This window comes from Solenopsis invicta, chromosome 9, assembly GCF_016802725.1.
Source record: "Solenopsis invicta isolate M01_SB chromosome 9, UNIL_Sinv_3.0, whole genome shotgun sequence".
NCBI classification, from domain to species: Eukaryota; Metazoa; Arthropoda; class Insecta; order Hymenoptera; family Formicidae; genus Solenopsis; species Solenopsis invicta.
In genome coordinates, this window is record NC_052672.1 from 7,059,687 (window position 1) to 7,082,935 (window position 23,249).

Consider the following 23,249-nt stretch of genomic DNA (forward strand, 5'->3'; position numbering starts at 1 on the left):
ATAGCAGTTTGCAATAGAAGTCTTATATTTAAAATAGCAATGCATTAAAATATTACAAAAAGTTAACAGAAAAGTAATTATTCATTACTTTTTCAGGAACTGTAAATGTAACGAATTACTTTTCAAACTCGATAACTTGTAACTTGTAACTAGCTAGTTTTTAAGAAACATGTAACTGTAATTTTATGGCTGCTTTTATTAATAACTTGTCCCACCTTGATAATATATTTACTATTACTAAATTGTTTGCAAAAAAAAATTCATATAAATTTTATTTTTACTTTTTAACAATTCGTTTTTAACAGATTTTATATAGACAAAAGCTATGAATGTATAAACTATGGGTTTTTATTTCTTTAATTATTTAAATGGATTAAGTTTTTATCAATATTAATACAGTGCAATGTTTAATTTTCAAAAAATAAAGAGGTGCCGCTTTAGGAAAGCGGCACCTCTTTATTAGACTATGATGCAGTATTGGTGATTTTCCTTTACTTTAGTAAAACCGTTCTTTTCATCAAATTTGATTTACAATGGTATCATACCATTAACATGTATAATTTTTTTATCATGCACTGAATATATGTACATTTGTGTAATAAAAGGCTTATCGATGACCGTCGTTGTAACGCTGAAAATTTATCAATAGAGAACTAGTAAAAATCTGCGTATTTATAAAAAAAAAAAGAAGAATTTCAAGCAAACTGTAACAAATTAGATACGCAAGCTTTATTTTTATTTATGCAAAACTATATTTAATACGTGGTGTTTTTAACACGTAAACTGCAATCTCTTTACTTTAGGAAAGATATAACGTCACTTCATATTCTATCACTTCGTAATAATCTTTAACATGTCATAAAGATTTATGACCCGATCTATAGTGACAATTTCGCTTCTGTATCGTCTAATCGAAGAACCTTGTGCGCTCACAAAAATTTAGACGTATATAGTCCATGCAATATTGTCGTTATCAGTGACATCACGCCGTTTGATATCTGTTTCAATTGTCGGCATTAATAAAGTAACGGAAATAGGAAACATAACATGTACATTAATTAAACATATTTTAAAAATATATTTGACATTTATTTAGCTTCTATATACAAAACAAAACGCGCATGACACATAACTTTTATCGTTTTTATGAATTTATTTCTTTTTCAACTTTTAGTAGTATATTCATAATTTCAATCAATTTTTTAATTAATTCAGTATTCAAGAGCACACAGACAGTGATCAAATTAAAAATAAGCGGACATAATATTTCTGCACAATTTAAAAGAGATATAATATATGTATATACGTAAAATTTCATATCTAGAAATAGAAAAACAAAACATTTTATCAAGTTTTATAAAGGATGATCGTTTTAAATAAAACCGCAGTTTTATTGCAATATATAAGTGGTTTATTAATTACTTATTATTTATTTATTTCACATGTGTTAATATTAATTGCTTTTTCTATCTCCTATTTTTGTTACAAAAATTTGTATTATTATTATTCGTATATAAAACATATTTTGATGTAAATTAAGATTGAATGATTTCTGCAATCCCGCAAATGTAAATATATTTGTAGGTGGGTTTCTTCTTAAAAGATTCCTTAAAGTCGCCCGCTTGATGATTTAATTTCTTATTTTTATCGAAAATTATGTCATTGAGATTTTACGTTAACAATAAGAAAGACGAATTATGCCATCCTGAACATTATCTGAAAACATTTCAAAGCTCTAAATGATAACACGATGTAAATGTATGGAAGTATATGTATTATACTATACATATATTTGATTGCATTATCTAAAAATTATTGATTGCATTATCTATTCCTTGGTAATTACACAATTTTGCTGGTCGATTCCGGTAATTTTGCTAAAATTATTTTATAAATTAATATTCAGTATTATTAAAGTAAATTAACGTTAACCCTAGAATAATATTCTGATTTCTTACTCGCGCAACTAGATATACTTTTAGGACAAAATACTTCGCGCAAGATCATTATCAGACGATAAGATGATTGATATAAAAATCGATACGTCTGTTTCAACCGCCAGTGTTATTGTATTTTTAACTGTCGAATGTGGGTTACCTTTTGATGTACCAAATTAATAAACCACAATGAGAGGTGAGTTTCTGTACGAAAATTCTGTACGACCTTTGACATAACGGGATAAATAACGTGATAAATAACGATTTAGTTCCTTAACGTCAGTGTGCTAATTTAACAAATCACTTCAAATATTAAGGTGACCCTAGATCGTACACGATTGAGTTTGTTTTCTAGCTTTCTTTTAAGTGAATATTATACGCGAAAATCCGCTTTGAACTTGGACAAGATTTAACCATTAAGTCTAAGTAGGTTAAATTTCCGGATAAGAGATAGTCTTTTATCATCACTGTTTATTTAATGCGTATTGGCGAGAATAAATCTTACACCATCACGAACGGCTACGTTCTCAACCATAAAAGCCGATAAAAGTTATTTCTTGTTGTGCAGCGGAATTAAAGCCACTTTTGTCATTTAGAAAGACGAAGATATACATGAAAAGAACGGTATTGCTAAAATATCTAAAAATTTAGCTTGGTATAAATCTGAAAATAACTTTGTTAAAACATCAACAACAAAATAATTATGACGAATGTTCAAGCATGATGAGCAATGTTGCAAAAAACCATTTTATGATTAAAATTATTTTCAGATCTGTACTCAGTTAAATTTTTAGTATCCAGTTAAACTTCAGCAAAACTATTCTTCTTTTATAAGTATTACAGAATCTAATTCTTTTTTGGCCATTGAGAATGCATTTTATAATTTATAAATTTATATTTACAGAATATTATGTGATAATCGTCGCTGCATTGACGATTGTTGCCATCGGGGAATCTGCGTGTAAAATTCCGAGGAAAACACCTGTGAAGGAGGAGTGTCCGTCGTCAGGCACCGTCAGGTTGCCTTACCGGACAGACTGTACTCTGTATTATGAATGTCAAGACGGCAAGAATGTGACTAAGGCATGTCCCCATGGTCTGCACTTCAATAGACTTACTCAGCAATGCGATTGGCCGCCCGCAGGATGCGATCTCATACCGAACACTCAACCCCTTGATACGTCCGGCTGCATTGGTACATGTCCAATTTCGGATCCTGCGTATGGAACGATACAGCTACCGTTCAGTGGTGACTGCACCAAATTTTGCAAATGCAGTAACGGCACTCCTTTCCTTCAGAACTGCCCGATAGGGTTGCATTACGACGAAACGGCATCCGTTTGTAACTGGCCGAGAAAAGCCAAGTGCCGACAGTAGACAAGCAAAGGATATAGCGCAAAACTTAGCAGACGAGAATTAAAGTAGAAATAAGAAATAAACACGTTTTATGGACTTTCCATATTTTTATCAATTATTCGTGTAGAGATGAAAGAAGTAACCGACGATTTGAGCAAACACTCATCTCTCATAGGTTTTTATTGAGAACAACTTTAATTTTAATAAATGTATTATAATAAAAAGATTCCAATAAAATAAATTGAAATTTATATAATTTATTTATATATTAAGTACTAAGCAGAAAATTATTTATACAGATTGCCAAATTGATAAATCCTATATCAACTGATAACAGAATATCGATACTTATCTGTACATCTCCTTTGATTATAGTAAAAATAATAAAAGTAATCTAAGCATCGTTTTATTATATCAGAATTTTTAATTAATCTTTTTTCTTGATAATAGTGTGTCCCACATTTCATGATTTTTGCTTGATAAATATAAAGAGATATAATTTATCTCAACTTTCCAATCTTTATATAATTCTTTGCATTTGAACCCCAAATTAAAATCTTATTAAAATAAAATTGTCTTAACAAATTTTAATTTGATAAAACTAAGACCGCAAGTTGTATGTTAATTAAATTGCTAATACGCTTGGTTTATTAGTATTATTTCAATATTTTCTTTAAAAATAGTTTAATTAGCAAATTAATCATTTGTATTATAAACTATATTTCTATTATTTCAAGATTATTGTACTCTTATTTGCATCGTGATAGTCAAGTACTCTTAATCGTAGCTCTCCTTATTTTTGATCATCCAACCTGAGTTTTTGGCCTCATAACTTTGACACGCTATATCTTTGAACAGAAAGCACATTTTTTAGCTGATAATATATGAAATTGATATCTCAGAGTCTGATAAAAACGATAAACAAGATAAAATAAAAAATAGTTCATTCTCAAGTAATTGCAATTTTTTAAAAATGTCACAAAAATTCGCAAAAAGTGAGTACTTTGGATAATTAATTTTTTTTTAATCTCAATCCTAGACTTTAAATTATATTATAATTAAATTATATTATAAAAACGTTATAGCAATGTAAAAAATACGCTTAGGGTACGTCATATTTATGTATGGGAAACTAGAGTTAACTCTTTACGTCAAAACGCAGCACATAGTACTTCACCTTTTTTTGATCAGTTTTTAATTATTTTGATAAACTTCTTGAAACTTGGAACGTTAAATATCAGTTTTTTACGATCAAAAAATAAAAAAAATAGTTGTATTTTTCTTCAACTTGTTTTGCAAAGTTTTTGACTGTAAAATGTAAGAATCTTTTTAAAACCACACAGACAAAACGATTTCTTTGGACTTAAATTTACTTGAAGCAGTCCAAACAAACCAATGCTTGAATAAGTGAGTACGACTAATAATAGTCTTATTTGAGTTAAACAATAAGTGTTTAAATAAAATAATTTTTATTCAAACAAACCTATTGTTTAACGAAAATAAGACTTTTATTAGTCGCACTTATTGATTCAAGCATTAGTTTATTTGGACCGTTTCAAATAAATTTAAGTTCAAAGAAATCGTTTTCTCCGTGAACAATAGTTACAAACAAATGATATTTATTGCATAAATTTTTCTAATTATCGGTCCTCGCTTTTAGTAATAGAGTCCAAAAGTAACTACGAGTGGTGAATTTCTATTTTCTTCTTTTGTATTTCTAAAGTTTTTCATTTTGTATTTTTGTTTGTGTTTTTTAAATTATTGAATTAAATTTTTTTTAATTATTAATTCGCCATATTGAATCAGCATGTTAAATTAAAAAATTCTGTCTTCTGATTTTTAATCTGCAACTGCAATAAATCCAATATACTGATTTTTATAACGACTAAATTTATGAATTATTGGTTTGCCATATTGGATTTACCATTTTTAATTTAAAAATTTTAATTTCCGATTCGTAATCAAAAATCTAAAAAATCCTTACGTATAAAATTCTAAAAAATTAATATAATACTAAGAGTTAAAATAAAATCTGTCTTTTAATTCACTCACATGCATTTGCAAAATGCGTTTATTAATTGACACCCTATATTTAATAAAATATGAATATATTTTTGCACTTGCTTAAAAATGCTTAACTTTTAAGAGAAGGGTTTTGTCAAATATTAGATATGATAAGCGCGTATTAAATGATAAGTCCCGTGCGCTTGTATAAAAATCATTTCGTTATAACGAATTCGTCAGTTAGCAATTTAATAAGTGAAGAAATAGATATTGGTCTCCAATTTTAGCGAATGAGTTCTTCATGATGAAAGGTGAGTGTTCGCGATTGACGGAACTCGGATAAAGTGAGATAAAGCGATAGCAATATGGATATGTTGGATTGTTGAGTGAAGAATGTGTAGGGCAATCATTTGGGAACGTGAAGAAACAGAGAATTTTGTGCAGTGCAAATAATTGTGTTTAATTATGTGCAGATGCCAACAAAAAAAGCATTAAATAATAACATAGATATGTATGCCAATTGAAAATATTTTTATCGTTATAAAAGTAGTTGCACAACAATCATATATTTCAAATAAGTATATATATGTATATGAATTATATAATTTTTTCTAATATTTATATATTTATATGTAACATTTATTATATTTTATATTTATTATTTACATATTTATGTTAAATATATCATATTTATTATATATACATATATTTTTTCCTCTTTTAAAAATTGACACAAGTTATAAATTTCATATATTTTAAAAAGACTTAGACTGTGTTACAACAGATTTTTATCTTTTTATATACTACCGTTCATAAGTTTGATACACTTGCAATTTTCTAGCATCTCACGAAAAGTTAAGCATCTTGATGAAAGAAAAGTGTAGAAAAATTTCCAAAAATGCATTTTAAAGAAAAAGGAAAGAACTTTAAAAATCAGTCTTTTAGGTTTCGTCTCTATGATATTTCATTCATAAATGCATAAAATTAAAAATTAATATTCTTTTAATATTTATTACTTTAAAGCGATGTAACTTGTTGAAATATTATTAGAAAAACAAAATTAATAAAAAAATTGTTTTAAATAGGCTTTTCAAGCTTTAAAATATTCTTTTTACAAAAAATTAATACAATAATTTTTCGTAATGGTATCAAATTTCTGGTAGGAAACTTTATTTTTTTATAAAATGTTTAAATTAGAAACTACAAAATTTACAAAACATAAAAAAGAGAAAAAATATGTCATATTATAATTACGTTTCTGATTTAATTTTTAAATATTACAATTTATTATTATAATATTATAAATTATAATTTTTAATTAAAAAAAAATTTTTTTAAACTTTTTTATACTTAATTTTCAGTGAGATTCCTCTACTTAAAAAAACCGATAAGAAATGCTTCTAACTTTATTAAAATTTTATCTAATTTTATCATAAAGTTATCGTTTTAATCGGTCCTTATATTTGACCTCATAACTACTATACAGGGTGTTCATTAATGGTTGTATACACCTTTTACCATAAAAGGTAACTTACGGACTTCATATAAATTACATGGAGTGTAGTCGGTAAGTCATGATTAAGGCGCATTCTTATAGTAAAAGATGTACACAACCGTTAATGAATACACTGTATAGACGTCTATATTTATCTATTTTTATTATCTATTTTTATTATTTCTTAACAGCATTTTACTTAAATAATTAGATAATTAAATTAAAACTAATTTGAATATGAATGCTTTTTATACAACTTGTCCAGTTAATTCAATTCGAAAATTATAATTTGTTATATATTTATATATCTGTATGTATAAATGTATATATGTATAAGGATCTGTAGTAATACTACAGAGAATTAATACAATTTTGAAATTTTAGTAAAGTTTGTATTTATTTTTAAAAGAATTTGATATTCAATTGTATCATAAAAATTCCCTCTGTGTGATGTTACTATAGAATCACCGACGCTGAACATTTTCGTTCATTTACACTTGCTCACTAACAATGCGGTTAAATAGTATGATTCGTTCTTACCTTTAGATCTAATCAATCACATTAGACTGCATTTAGAATATCATCAAAGTGCCCTCATTTTATTCTTGTTGTTCAATTTAACCGAATGTTAAACAAAGATAAAATAATACGGGTGATGTTTCCAAATGCAACTTAAATTGATAAATAATTTTAAAATATATAATATAACTATATACATATATTAAGTATTAGTTACTCAAAAAAATTGTAACTAACAATAAGTTAAGTTATAGTTATAGATAGAAAAAAAATAACAAAGTTAAGTTACCAAGAAAAAGTAACTCTAATTTGTAACTGCGTTACAAGTGACGAATTACTTCCTATCCCTGTTTATAACTACTTCAATATGAAAACTGGAAAAACAAGTCATATTAAGCTTGTTGGGACATTTGTACGTATAAGGGTCTACATTGGCAAAATTCGATGTTATTGTTTAATTTTGCATAAGTCGAAATGTGTATAGCTGAAAAAAAATTTAAGTAACAAAAGACACTCACCCACACGAGTGTACATACATTCGTATGATAATACGCTCAAGTTTAAAAGGAATGAGTAAATATGTATAATTACAATAAATGTTAAAATGTGCCTTGAAAAAAGTATAGAAATGCTCGAAAGTAAAAATGCCTTAATATATTAAATGTTATTCATTGTGTGTTGGCATAGTAATACCACTATAACGGCAAACTACTACATAATTCTATAAATAATTATTGAAATTCTTCTCCTAATAAACGAATAGTCATAATATCTGCAGTTCGTAACATCTCTATATAATTCGTCATAAACTGAAAACATAATGGGATAATATTAACTTTAACAAAACATAGGAAGACAGTATTCATTTTAAACATGAGCATTATATTAATAGGCTAAATAACAAAAAGATAAAAAAATCTGATATTTACAAACTAAAAACGTGATAAAGTTATAAATTTTTTAATGTAATTCTAATGATGTTTTTACGCAGGAACAAGAAAATCGCAAGCGTTTCTTAAACTTAAATAATAATGTAGTTACTTCGTAAATTTGTTCGTTTATTAAATTAAATGCAAAATGTTCATAAATTTAAAGAATAAAATATTATTCATTTAACAAATTAAATAAAAGATGAGCCAAGACAGTCATAGCAAGATCTTGGTGCTGAAAAAATATTTTATTTGTTTCAATTATTCATATCAAACTACGTACTAAACATCTTCTATTTAATTTGTTGCATACAAGTCGAGGTCGTGAATCTAGATCATATTATGACTTTACACGTCAGCCTTATAAGACGTTTTTTTCTTATTACTTGTTGTAAAAAATATTACCAAATGCCTCGATGGTCGAATTAGTTAAGACACTCTTCCCGGATGGATAAAAGATCCACATTTAAACTCTGATCGAAATAATATTTTTTGCAACAATTTTTTCGTTTTCTTCAAAGAAAATTTAAAAATGCAAGTTAACATGGGTAAATTAATTTTAAATTTAATTATATTTCATTTTTAAGAGCTGTGTTTAAAACCGAAAGTAACGACGCATAGTTCGCATTCAAACATATAAATTGAAACATGAAATATTATTTCAGCACCAAGAGCTTACTATGACCGTCTTGGACCATATTCTACTTAATTTGTTCTATACAAATCGCAGTCGTGAATCTATATATTATTATTTAATTATCAAGATTAATTTTATAATTAACTAACATTACATCATTTTTAATTTTAGGGATATATTTAGTGGCCATTTTATACGTGGCCACGTTGAGTGTTGTTGCTCTCAACGAATCACCAGTTGCTGACTGGACAAAATGTCCCAAAGATAACCCACAAAACAAAACAGTTTTTATACCTCACGAAAGTGACTGCACGAAATTCTACAATTGTCAATTGGGAGAGAAAGGGGATCCATTACAATGCCCTTTAATGGATACTAAAGGCAACAGATTACACTTCAATGCTAAACTTCAAGTATGTGATTGGCCGTGGAATGCAGGATGTGAATTATCGTCATCGACCCCGACAATGACTACGCTATCGAGTACTCCAACGCCGACGATTCCGTCAACGACTACTCCAACGCCGACGACTCCGTCAACGACTACTCCAACGCCGACGACTCCGTCAACGACTACTCCAACGCCGACGACTCCGTCAACGACTACTCCAACGCCGACGACTCCGTCAACGACTACTCCAACGCCGACGACTCCGTCAACGACTACTCCAACACCGACGACTCCGTCCACGACTACTCCAACGCCGACGACTCCGTCAACGACTACTCCAACGCCGACGACTCCGTCCACGACTACTCCAACGCCGACGACTCCGTCAACGACTACTCCAACGCCGACGACTCCGTCAACGACTACTCCAACGCCGACGACTCCGTCAACGACTACTCCAACGCCGACGACTCCGTCAACGACTACTCCAACGCCGACGACTCCGTCATCCAGTACTCCGACACCTACAACTCCGTCATTGGATTCTTGTGAGTCCGATGGCATAATACACTTGCTTCCACACAAGACGTGCGATCATTACTATGTGTGTTTGAACGGTATGGTAGACCCCATTCCTCAGAAATGCGACCGTGGTTTATTATTCAACTCAGTTCTCCGTGTATGCGACTTTCCGGAAAATGTAAACTGCAATGATATTTTTCCATCGAGTACGGTTGTTGTACCATCAACTATCCACTCAATAATTACGACGAGATTGAATCCACCATTGACTTCACCACCATTTTCTCCAACGCCGAATCCGTCATTGGATTCTTGTGAGTCCGATGGCATAATACACTTGCTTCCACACAAGACTACGTGTGATCATTACTATGTGTGTTTGAACGGTATGGTAGACCCCATTCCACAGAAATGCGACCGTGATTTATTATTCAACTCAGTTCTCCGTGTATGCGACTTTCCGGAAAATGTAAACTGCAATGATATCGTTCCATCGAGTACGGTTGTCGTACCATCAACTATCCACTCAATAATTACAACGAGATTAAATCCACCAATGACTTCACCACCATTTTCTCCAACGCCGACAAAATCGGTAGATCCAACTAATTGGGTTTGCATACCAAACGGCAGACGTTACAAGATTCCTCATCAGACCATGTGCGATTACTATTATTGGTGTACTGACGGCGTACAAGGTAAATATCCGATAAAATGCCCAGGCGATTTATTATTTAATCCAGAGATTGGTCAATGTGATAACAAGGAAATTGTAGATTGCAATGGTAGAAGTACTCCATCACCAATACCTACAACCTCAACAACGACTACAAAAACACCACCAACACCACCACCACCAACAACAACAACAACAACAACAACAACACCAACAACTACAACAGAAGTCACAATTTCAACGACTACGGAAAAACCGACAACAACACCAACGACTACAACAACAACAACAGAAATCCCAACACCAACACCAGATCCTAGCAAACCTCGTAAAAACTGTCCTCCAAAAGGTTCAACGGAGAAAGCGCGGATTGCTCACCCATGTCTATGCAATACATATTATGATTGCATAAACGGTGAAAAAGTATTAAAAAAATGTCCAATCGGCAAGCATTTTGATTACGTGAGAGAAGTTTGCGATTGGCCCTCAATAGTAAAGTGTATTCGGCCGATTCCATCCTTCGATATTCCAACTTTCGACATTCGTATTGATGACTACAATATTACATGCGCTCCAGAAGGCAGAGGATTTCAGCATAAGACCGATTGTTCTGCTTATTATTTATGTTCCAATGGTGAGATAATATTGAAGCACTGTACAGAGGGACTTCATTTTAACATGTCTATTCAGACATGTGATTATCCACACAAGAGTTGTGATCTAAACAGATCTCTGCCGATAATTTATCTAGATTTTTGTCCCACTTCAGATTCCATTGAAAAAGTATTTTTACCTCACGAATGTCATTGCACACAGTATTACGAATGCGTTGGTGGAGAAAAAGTTCTTCGATCTTGTCCAAATGGTCTACATTTTGATTATGTTTGGCAAATTTGCAACGATCCGAATGAAGTCAAATGTGCGGCTCATATAACTTCAACAACGCCTAGAACAGTATACACAACAACATCAAATACGAAAACTAATAGCGATAAGCCTCGTAAAACATGTCCTCCCAAGGGATCAACCGAGAGAGCACAGCTTGCTCATCCATGTCTATGCAATCAATATTACGAGTGTGTAGAGGGCAACAAAGTATTACGGAAGTGTCCAAGCGGTATGTACTTTGATGACACAAAAGAAAAATGCGATTTGACAAGCAAAGTGAAATGCATCCGACCACTTCCATATGATTTTAGAATGACCCACGACATCTTAATTGACGACTACGATAATAAATGCTCTCCGGATGGCAGAGCGTATCAACACAATTTTAGTTGCACCGAGTATTATTTATGCACTAAGGGTAAGAAAGTCCTGAAATCATGCATAGAAGGACTTCACTTCAACCAGAGTCTACAGATATGCGATTATCCGGAAAAGGAATGTGATCTAACTATACCAATGCCGACAATCAGTCTAGGCATTTGCCCTCCAGCAGGATCCGTAGAGAAAGTAATGCTCCCTCACGAGTGCGAATGTACTCAGTATTACGAATGTATTGATGGAAAACAGATTCTTCGAGATTGTTTGGATGGTCTACATTATGATTATATTCGTCAAATTTGTAACGAGCCAACCGAAGCCAAATGCGCTAATCTTGCGCCAACAGTTCCCACAAAACGATCATCCACAACTTCTGATTCAGATAATTGTTTCAATGAGAATAGCGAAATACCTCACGAAAACGATTGCAGGTCCTACTATAAATGTAATGACGGCAAAAAAGTATTGAAGACATGTCCCAGAAACTTACATTTCAATCCTAAACTTCGAGTTTGCGATTTTCCAGAGAACGTTGTCTGCAACGCTGGATCTACGAACGTACCTAATCTGCCAACATCAAATAAATGTGATACAACATCAGGAATCACTAAAATTCCTCATGAAACTGACTGTAATCTGTATTACATCTGCGCGAATGGCATCAGTACTCTTAAAAAATGCCATTCTCCAAACCTCGTTTTCAATCCTATTTTGAAAGTCTGTGATTTCCCAGAGAATTATATTTGCAATACAGCACGCATAAAAAACGACCTTAGAAGTATTGATAAAATCGAGATTCAAAATCTAGATCCATCTACCTGTATTGGCACCTGTCCCGAAGAAGATCCCAAATATGCAGTTCTACTTCCAAACGACGACTGTAAGAAGTTTTGTTTGTGCAGCAACGGCATACCGTGGGTTCAACCATGTCCCGAGCCTCTCTATTTCGATTCTGTTCAAAAAATTTGCAAACAGAAAAGAGATGCCGTCTGTGGAGTACGCTCATTCAGTCAAGATGATACTTTTGAGTTTACTAAAGCAATTGAAAACGACAATTCATTGAGCTTTGTGACGAATAAAAATAACAATAAACGCGCAGCATACGATAATCTCGATCCAGCTACTTGTATAGGTACCTGTCCAGAGGAAGACCCAGAATATGCAGTTCTACTTCCAAACGACGACTGCAAGAAGTTTTGTTTGTGCAGCAACGGCATACCGTGGGTTCAACCATGTCCCGAACCTCTCTACTTCGATTCTGTTCAAAAAGTTTGCAAACAGAAAAGAGATGCCGTCTGTGGAGTACGCTCATTCCGTCAAGATGATACTTTCACGTTTACTAAAGTAACTAACAACAAAAATTCATTGAAATCTCTGACAAATGAAAACAGCAATAAACGCACAGCATACGACAATCTCGATCCATCTACTTGTATAGGTACCTGTCCAGAAGAAGATCCAGAATATGCAGTACTACTTCCAAACGATGACTGCAAGAAGTTCTGTTTGTGCAGCAATGGCATACCGTGGGTTCAACCATGTCCCGAACCTCTCTACTTCGATTCTGTTCAAAAAGTTTGCAAACAGAAAAGAGATGCCGTCTGTGGAGTACGCTCATTCAGTCAAGATGATATTTTTGAGTTTACTAAAGCAATTGAAAACGACAATTCATTGAGCTCTGTGACGAATAAAAATAACAATAAACGCGCAGCATACGACAATCTCGATCCAGCTACTTGTATAGGTACTTGTCCAGAGGAAGACCCAGAATATGCAGTTCTACTTCCAAACGACGACTGTAAGAAGTTTTGTTTGTGCAGCAACGGCATACCGTGGGTTCAACCATGTCCCGAGCCTCTCTATTTCGATTCTGTTCAAAAAATTTGCAAACAGAAAAGAGATGCCGTCTGTGGAGTACGCTCATTCCGTCAAGATGATACTTTCACGTTTACTAAAGTAACCGACAACAAAAATTCATTGAAATCTCTGACAAATGGAAACAGCAATAAACGCACAGCATACGACAATCTCGACCCATCTACTTGTATAGGTACCTGTCCAGAAGAAGATCCAGAATATGCAGTACTACTTCCAAACGATGATTGCAAGAAGTTCTGTTTGTGCAGCAATGGCATACCGTGGGTTCAACCATGTCCCGAACCTCTCTACTTCGATTCTGTTCAAAAAGTTTGCAAACAGAAAAGAGATGCCGTCTGTGGAGTACGCTCATTCAGTCAAGATGATATTTTTGAGTTTACTAAAGCAATTGAAAACGACAATTCATTAAGCTCTGTGACGAATAAAAATAACAATAAACGCGCAGCATACGACAATCTCGATCCAGCTACTTGTATAGGTACCTGTCCAGAGGAAGACCCAGAATATGCAGTTCTACTTCCAAACGACGACTGTAAGAAGTTTTGTTTGTGCAGCAACGGCATACCGTGGGTTCAACCATGTCCCGAGCCTCTCTATTTCGATTCTGTTCAAAAAATTTGCAAACAGAAAAGAGATGCCGTCTGTGGAGTACGCTCATTCCGTCAAGATGATACTTTCACGTTTACTAAAGTAACTGACAACAAAAATTCATTGAAATCTCTGACAAATGAAAACAGCAATAAACGCACAGCATACGACAATCTCGACCCATCTACTTGTATAGGTACCTGTCCAGAAGAAGATCCAGAATATGCAGTACTACTTCCAAACGATGATTGCAAGAAGTTCTGTTTGTGCAGCAATGGCATACCGTGGGTTCAACCATGTCCCGAACCTCTCTACTTCGATTCTGTTCAAAAAGTTTGCAAACAGAAAAGAGATGCCGTCTGTGGAGTACGCTCATTCAGTCAAGATGATACTTTTAAATTTACTGAAGCAATTGAAAACGACAATTCATTGAGCTCTGTGACGAATAAAAATAACAATAAACGCGCAGCATACGACAATCTCGATCCAGCTACTTGTATAGGTACCTGTCCAGAGGAAGACCCAGAATATGCAGTTCTACTTCCAAACGATGACTGTAAGAAGTTTTGTTTGTGCAGCAACGGCATACCGTGGGTTCAACCATGTCCTGAGCCTCTCTATTTCGATTCTGTTCAAAAAATTTGCAAACAGAAAAGAGATGCCGTCTGTGGAGTACGCTCATTCAGTCAAGATGATACTTTTGAGTTTACCAAAGCAATTGAAAACGACAATTCATTGAGCTCTGTGACGAATAAAAATAACAATAAACGCGTGGCATACGACAATCTCGATCCAGCTACTTGTATAGGTACTTGTCCAGAGGAAGACCCAGAATATGCAGTTCTACTTCCAAACGACGACTGTAAGAAGTTTTGTTTGTGCAGCAATGGCATACCGTGGGTTCAACCATGTCCCGAACCTCTCTACTTCGATTCTGTTCAAAAAGTTTGCAAACAGAAAAGAGATGCCGTCTGTGGAGTACGCTCATTCAGTCAAGATGATGCTTTTAAATTTACTGAAGCAATTGAAAACGACAATTCATTGAGCTCTGTGACGAATAAAAATAACAATAAACGCGCAGCATACGACAATCTCGATCCAGCTACTTGTATAGGTACTTGTCCAGAGGAAGACCCAGAATATGCAGTTCTACTTCCAAACGACGACTGCAAGAAGTTTTGTTTGTGCAGCAACGGCATACCGTGGGTTCAACCATGTCCCGAACCTCTCTACTTCGATTCTGTTCAAAAAGTTTGCAAACAGAAAAGAGATGCGGTCTGCGGAGTACGCTTATTCAGTCAAGATGATACTTTTGAGTTCACTAAAATAATTGACAACGACAATTCATTGAACTCTCTGACCAATAAAAACAGCAACAAACACGCAACATATGACAATCTCGATCCATCTACTTGTATAGGTACCTGTCCAGAAGAAGATCCAGATTATGCAGTTCTACTTCCAAACGACGACTGCAAGAAGTTCTGTTTGTGCAGCAACGGCATACCGTGGGTCCAATCATGTCCCGAGCCTCTCTACTTCGATTCTATTCATAAAGTTTGTAAACAGAAAAGAGATGCCGTTTGTGGGATACGCTAGTATAGTAAAGATAGCGTTTTCACAACGATGATAGAACGATGACAACGATTTGATAAAAACTCTGATTGAAACAGTAACGAACACGATATATCTCAATCTATGTGCCTGCATCAGTACTTGGCCAGAGAAGAATTATGATTATGCAGTGCCACTTCCAAACGATGATTGCAAGAAGTTCTATTTTTCGACAACGACGTGGTCTAGGTTCTGTCCTGTCCTGAACCTTTATGTATCGATTCTGTCCAGGAAATTTGTAAACAAAAGAAGAATGATGTTTGCGCGATACATCTTTGCAATGAAAATTGCACTTCACTTTCAGTAAAAATTGATAATCAGCAATAAATCACTGGCATCTTACTAAAAAACATGATACAAAACAGTTATTTGAATCAAAGCTTTTCTTGAGTCAAAGCTTTATTTCAATTTTTATTTAATTATCCAAAGTTTGCAAATTATTCATCAATTTTATATTATGAATTCTTGTTACTTATAAATTTTTTGCTTTTCTTATAATTTGGCTAATATCTTATTATTACATAAGTGTTAATTCAATTTTAAGAGATAATTCAGTTTATTGTAAAAAATAAAGTGTTTGTCAATAATTATTTATTTACAGAATAATTAAATGTTATAATTTAATAGAACGTTACGTTATATTATTATAATATTATTAACTTGCTAATTGCTGAAAGCAATTTGTTTAGCATTTCACTTTTTAATTAATATTGTTCACTTTTTAATTAATATTACTATGTTATAATAAATTAATAAGTTATAATTCTCAATTACTTTTTGTTTATATATAAATCAAATTGTATATTTGTTAAAGTAAATGTTCAAGTCCACTTTAGCTTTATTACGCATTTGAAGTTTATCGTTAAAAGAATGCCCAAGTTAAATTTATTTGTACAAGATTAAATAGAATCATAAATATGCTACTTCGATTTATATCTTAAAATTTTTATAATTCGATATAACTCGAGCCCCAGGTATTTATTTACAATTTAAACATTACCTGGACAAAAAGTTGCTTCTCTATCATCCTAGCGCCTTCTTTGTCATTTTCAAACATACTCTCATCTCTATCTATTGATCGATGAGATATTCAAAAAGTTATCAACACAGAGAAAAAAGCGAAACTTATATAACAAGCACTACGATTATTCGTAAATGCGTTAGGACGAGAGAAAACTTTAGTAATTTATTTCAGTGTCGAGAAGAAATTAATCTCACTATTAGGAGAAGGAAAAGGACGATATAAGGAGATTATTTATTATACATCGTTATAATATTTGTCGATTACGTCCGGAAGAGAACCGGATCGTGTAGCATCGTATGAGGTATACTCATCTGCGTCCGAGCTCGGAAAGTCGCGAAGCAGGATTTGCTCTTTGTTCTGCCTGATGTTCTCTTGCCTTCGCTGTTCGTTTTGCCGCTGCGCATCCTGAATCATCTTTAAGGTCTCCCAGGTGGCGTTCAGCTCCATCATTGGCATAGCATCACTTCGTTTGCCATGCCTATCAATTGCGTATATTTGTCAATATTTTTAATTTTCTTAATTTTTAATATAATTAATTCTGTTTTTTCATATTTATATACAGATTTAAGGCACTTATTCTTCTTTTATATTCTAAGAAAAATTTTTGTGCATAATTATAAATATTTATTGAAATCACTAGTATTTTGCATACTTATGTGTTCTTTTATCTTTTTCTCGTAATCACTACAATAATTCTCTGTTACTCCTTTCTCGTCAACCTTGCTTTAATATGAGACATTTGTGAAATAACTATATTAATATGCGTATATTTTATAAGTACTTTTTAAACGTTTTAAAATAATATTCTATAATTATTTCAAAAAGATTATTTAATATAAGATTTTTTTGAAACGTTGAAACGTTTTAAAAACATTATTTGCAAGTCATGATCAAACTCTGTTTATATTGATATACATCGATATGATATATTTGAAAACATTGTATACTATTGAATATCATTTTAATAGTAATGACGCTAATGATTTTACTTCTTACTGGGCACTAATTTATTAATTACATTTGAAGCAATCTTATTATCCACTGATTTATGTCACTAAAAATAGGCATCAACGCTCACAGATGTATTTACCTCGGTTTTGTGTATATATAACGATTTCTAAGGCAATCAACAAATTTCTGTAGCGAGATGTCTGAATCAATAGTCTCGTCCGATCTGGCCAATCTAGCCGGTTCCAGTTCAGCACAGGCAATCGTCATTTCGATAACGGTGACAATGAGCAAGCAACATAAGAAACGGTCCAGATTCATTCGTGTCCGCATTTCGAACAATTTAAAGTAGTAGTCTCGATTGCTGCAATGATACGGCGAAGCTTGTAGAAACATTTTGTAGAAAGATGAACGTTTTGTAAAAGAATGACATGGTTTCGAAATTTACATGTGCGATTATTAATTTACGACAAATCATTTTCCTCTTTTCTCACCACTGAGAAATTTTTTGCCTCGCGTGACGCACATCAAAGGAGTATGATCGAATGTTTTTTAACGCGTGACGTGTTTCCGAAAGTTGTAAAAACTGATGATGATCAAACATACCGCAGACTTCCTTGCGGGTTCGTTTCGACACGGTTGATTTGTAAGAAAAACGTGATGGTGTTCCTCGACAACTAACGTGCAAAATTGATGCGTACCGTCAGCTTTGTCAGTCGAAGAATTCAACGAGGAATGTTAAGAAACGCATTGTTCCTTAAGAATGTCCTGCAAAGTGTTCGTTACACTATATATATTTTACATCTTTTATGCAAAAAATAAAATCTAAAAAACAATACAACATCGGTTTTTTCTCTCATTTACTAAATTCCTTTCGCTTTGAACTCGAATTGCTCTGTTACCATTTTAATTGTAAATCGTCAGAACAAAATGGAATTATATAGTCTGAGAACGGCAAGAAACAAGGTACGATATTAATTTTAATTTACTTATGGAATTTACTCGAATAACGACAAACAGGCGCAAACTGTCGGAATAAATTCGTTAAGAGATAAACCTGCCACGAATGAAACGCGAAATGACAAGAGGAGTCGTGAAGCAGCACAATTTCGCTGAATATGTAAAATTCATTACGCCGCATTCTAATGCGTACGATTATACGAGATAGAGAGTACTACGGCCGATTACGGTAATAACGAAGCTATCGAATGAATCACAGAATTCGATTTTCAGGCGCGTTCTTTTGTGCCGTGATGACACGTTCGTTCGTCGCACGCATGTGAACTGATTACACACGATAAAATGCATTTCTACTCACGGCGCTATTTGCCACGAAATACTTGTATGTCATTAACAAGATTGACCGGTTGTCCAGCTACGTTAACCAGTTTAATATGTACAATATATGTACAAAGAAATGTGTAAAATTTATATTTGTTATAGATCGAAGGAGCAAGTTTTATTTTTCGATTAATACGTTCCCAATTTTTAATAGACTTATAATAGGGCAACACCGTGTGACACATACTTTTTATTACAGTGCATTATTGCATAAAAATATGCAGTGTAATTTTAAGACTAATTATGGATAAGCTGTGGCGATAAAAAGTGAATTATGCATGATAATCCTAAATACAGACATTCGTCAAAGGACCTCGGAAAATCTTTTACATCAAAGTGACAAAACCAAATATTTATAACAGAAAAAAGATTCTTCTGTATATTTGGTGAAAGGTAATTTATTAAATAATACAACAAAAAGAGACTAGTAAGACGAGCAAAAATTTGGATGTTGTTATAATGTAATATTTTACATTTATTACTCAAATCACATACGTTTCGACTCTACAGAGTCTTCATCAGTGTGATATTATAGTTTTACATCAACAATATTTAATTTATTAAGAATTCCTTCAACCGGGTGAAACGATTCATGTTGAACATTACAGTCATCGATTGAGTGATTTGTTTGATAAAATTAAGGAGGAAAGAGGAGAAATCAATAAAACATTTACTGGACAAGGGATTTAAAAAGTCATTGTTGCACGACAACGTTAGACCACACGTTGCTCAGACTACTCAACAAACTATTACTAATTTCAGTTGACAAATTTTCCGCACGCGACGTATTCACCTGATTTAACACCTTTAGATGATCATGTATTCTGATCGATGCAGCAATCCTTAGCAGGACAGCTTTCATGATGTGACAAAAATACAAAAATAGCTCGATGAATTCATTGCTGCCAAACTGACATCTTTCTTTCGCAAAAGAATCCGACAGTTGCCCAAAAAATAGCAAAAATTTTTAAAATAAAGGAAAATATTTTTCAGATTGATTTACAGTCACTGTATTATATAATAAACAATTACAAATTTCAAAAAAAGATAAAAACTTTTGCATACAGCTAATAATTATTGATCAGGACTTACCGATTACTAAAGAATCTTCGTAGCGATTCGTATAATCGATCAAATCGAGCAGGATTCAAAACGAATATCACATGTAAAGGAAATCTAATTGTAAGTCAATTCACTGACACCTTATTCTTTTTTCACCCTCGCGACACTCTAGTGTATTTTCTAGATGTGTCGTTGAACGTTTCAGTAGTTTAGATCGGCCGCTGCGCGGCCGACGAGAGTATATATACCTATGAAAGCACCCTTCGCGACGCATCCCCTCGACTACAACACGCAACCAATCTTCGAGATTTAACCCCACCAATCGCCTTACTCTTTGCTGATAGAAAACATTGTTGATGAGAACCAAGAAATCTAAGAATTGATGAACGATGCAGAATTAGATATGTAAAATAGAATTTTATATGTATACACAGTAAAAAAAATAAAATGTAAAAAAGGTCCACTCTAAATTTGATGTTAAAATAACTCAAAAGTTAAGTTAAAAAAACTCTTATTTTAAGTTATTTTAACTTAATTTTTGAATTATTTTAACATAAAATTCAAAGTGGACCTTTTTTACATTTTATTTTTTACTGTGTATATATAAATCCAAGAAAAAATTTTTTATATATATATATATTTATTTATTTATATGTAAGTATGTATGTATTCATATAATTCATCTAATTATGTATGTATATTTATTTATGTGTATATTTAAAATATTTGAAACGTAAATATATATAAAAAAATTTTTTTCTGTGAAAGTTATATTATAAAAGTATCTACGATTATGCAAAGTCAACGCGATAAATTATAATACTGCTGTTTTATTTTTTTTTAAATACACAGAATATCAATAATATATTTGACGCAATTCAATTCATTATTAATAATTCTTGCCATTATTTTATTAAAATAAATTATTGTTATTAACATTATTAACACTCTCATATATCTTATCGTGGTCTTTTTATTTCACAAGTTCAATTTAGTTAATTCTTTTTTTAAATTTTTAGGAACGATAATAACCGAACGTGACAATGCTGAACACTCACTGTGAACGATCCTGCAGGTAAAAACTTACCTGATGCAGGTAAATCACAGAGAAGTAGACCGTAACAATCATAGTGCTTATTTATTTAATAAATTAAATTGTCACTTGTTATTTAAGAAAATTAACAAAACATTTAAAAATACATTCAATGTAAAGTGACATTTGAATTACTTTAAAAAATTGATATTTAATTTGTATTTAGTACTCACTTCTGTAATATATAAATATTTATAACAATAATTTAAATAAATATTATATCTAAATAAAGTCCTTTTTCCATTATTTTAAATATTTTTTAAGGTCTCTCTCTCTCTCTCTCTCTCTCTCTCCCTCTCCCATAGCTAACATACATCATTAAAACAAAAAATGAGCGAAAAGAATAAACTCAAAAGATGAAAGAAACACAAAAGTGATGCAAATTATGAATTCTACAAGAATTTAAGAAATAAAACGCAACTTACAACAAAAATGCAAAGAGTTGAAAAATATTTTCATTTTTAATGATTTTAGTAAACTTAATGTCATTTGAAAGAAATTGAAATAACTAAGTTTGGTCAAACAGAAAGCACTTGATAAGAAAATTATGATTCTCTGTGAAGGAATTACAGATTTTTCTTCAATTCTAACATGACTTCCACGGATCTACCAGATGCCATCTACCTTAGTGAAGAAGTCTATGACGACATATTGGAATAATTCTTTTCCGCATGACATTGTGTGTACCAAAGTTCTGCTAAGAAATAAGCTGCCGTGATTGACAGCGATAGACTTCCGCACGATCTCGTTCTGAAAGCTCATCCTTGCATTTTATCTATTCTGAGTCATATCTTTAATTAGCGTGACATACAGAATCTATTTGAGATTATGAATATCTGTTCTTATCTATGTTCTGCTTAAAATTAAGTGCTCTTTCAAATTTGAACTTATAGGCCAATATGCATTCTGTTCTACCTCTAAGATAAGTTTTATTTTAAAGAGCACTGTCGCCGTATATTTATCAACTTTATTAAGATGTTTGATAATATCTTTATATTCCGAGAAACTCAGAAAAATTTTTCTTTATCTACCCTAAATTAGATTTATATTTCTTTGGATCAAAGGAGATAGACCTTTTGTCACTGGAAGGACGTCATCTGAAATAGCTAACAAAGAGTGTACTTCAAAACTTTATCCTAGACCTTGTTATTTACATGAATTTGAATGATTTCAGTCAAATCTCGACAAATTGTAAATACAATTTCTTCCAATTATTAAAACATAAAAATTATTGTATTAAAATTCCTATGTCTAGATTTTGAAATATAGTTTCAAGTCTAGGTAGCCTCAAGTCAGATTTATTTTCACAATCATATTGTTTTTTCAATTACCGCATTACTAAAATAGCAATTAATGAAAAGATCACCAGCCTTGCCTTCGTCTTTATCAACTATGATTCTTGATCAAAACGCAATCATAGGAAAACGTCACTATCTGCTAATAAACATCACAAATCCAAAGAATGTAATCAAGAAGGAAAAGTAAAAAAAAAAAATAGAGAATAAACATAAACTGACATAAAGTAGACACCATCGACGAAGTACAAGCGATCATTCGCCGTCGACCTGCGAACAGCGACAACGAGGTCGTAGTGGGGAAGACGAGAGAAGCAGCCAAGGGTGAGGGAACAACACACGAGCAGGAGAGGAAGCTAACTACAGAGATGATGTTCAAGTCTTGATGGTGATGGTGTGGTGTGGTGGTGGTAATACTGGCGGTAGAAGAGGGAACTGCAACAGGTAGAAGGAAGAGGGGTCGAGGAGAAGGAGGATCAGGTCGGGACGTTCCGCGCGCGCGAGGGAGACGAAGAAGAACGCGGGAGAGAACGGTCATTGCCACCACCTCACCTCGAGAGATGCCCGAACGCTAGAGTCCCCGTCGGCACGAAAAGCGCCGGCCCCGACACGGTCTACCATCCGTGGCTGTCCCGCAGTTTAGTTTGCCGTCGTTTGTACCTACGGCTTTACCT

At 32.7% G+C, this 23,249-nt stretch overlaps 2 protein-coding genes and 1 non-coding gene across 6 annotated transcripts; 2 read left to right on the forward strand and 1 right to left on the reverse strand.

Annotated features, from left to right (window-relative positions):
• The first annotated feature begins 2,042 nt into the window (after positions 1-2,042).
• On the forward strand, positions 2,043-3,471 carry LOC113004712 (peritrophin-1-like). The gene is made up of 2 exons (XM_026138903.2): positions 2,043-2,133; positions 2,842-3,471. Exons 1-2 carry the CDS (start codon positions 2,127-2,129, stop codon positions 3,312-3,314), a joined length of 480 nt encoding a protein of 159 aa, XP_025994688.1. The 5' UTR covers positions 2,043-2,126; the 3' UTR covers positions 3,315-3,471.
• A 2,060-nt stretch (positions 3,472-5,531) lies between these two features.
• Positions 5,532-16,409, forward strand: LOC105198914. Of its 2 annotated transcripts, XR_005575508.1 has the most exons (3): positions 5,532-5,608; positions 9,049-10,488; positions 10,567-16,409. It is a non-coding gene; the product is annotated as an uncharacterized LOC105198914 (transcript). The 2 variants fall into 2 exon arrangements; XR_005575507.1 differs by having other exon boundaries at positions 9,049-16,409.
• Positions 16,410-16,667: 258 nt separating this feature from the next.
• On the reverse strand, positions 16,668-23,224 carry LOC105198883. Of its 3 annotated transcripts, XM_039453320.1 has the most exons (4): positions 20,218-20,610; positions 18,391-18,552; positions 17,927-18,148; positions 16,668-17,314 (listed from the first exon to the last, which is right to left on the reverse strand). In XM_039453320.1, exons 3-4 carry the CDS (start codon positions 18,115-18,117, stop codon positions 17,071-17,073), a joined length of 435 nt encoding a protein of 144 aa, XP_039309254.1. In that variant the 5' UTR covers positions 18,118-18,148; positions 18,391-18,552; positions 20,218-20,610; the 3' UTR covers positions 16,668-17,070. The 3 variants fall into 3 exon arrangements, with proteins under 3 accessions (XP_039309254.1, XP_039309253.1, XP_039309252.1); XM_039453319.1 differs by lacking the exon at positions 20,218-20,610 and adding an exon at positions 23,128-23,224 and having other exon boundaries at positions 17,927-18,552; XM_039453318.1 differs by having other exon boundaries at positions 17,927-18,552.
• Positions 23,225-23,249: the final 25 nt, after the last annotated feature.

Coding starts and splice junctions, on each gene's coding strand:
- LOC105198883 (XM_039453319.1), bottom strand. CDS start 18,180: ATGTTTCTACAAGCTTCGCCGTATCATTGCAGCAATCGAGACTACTAC. Junction 17,315..17,926: donor TATATATACACAAAACCGAG/GTAAATACATCT, acceptor CGCAATTGATAG/GCATGGCAAACGAAGTGATG.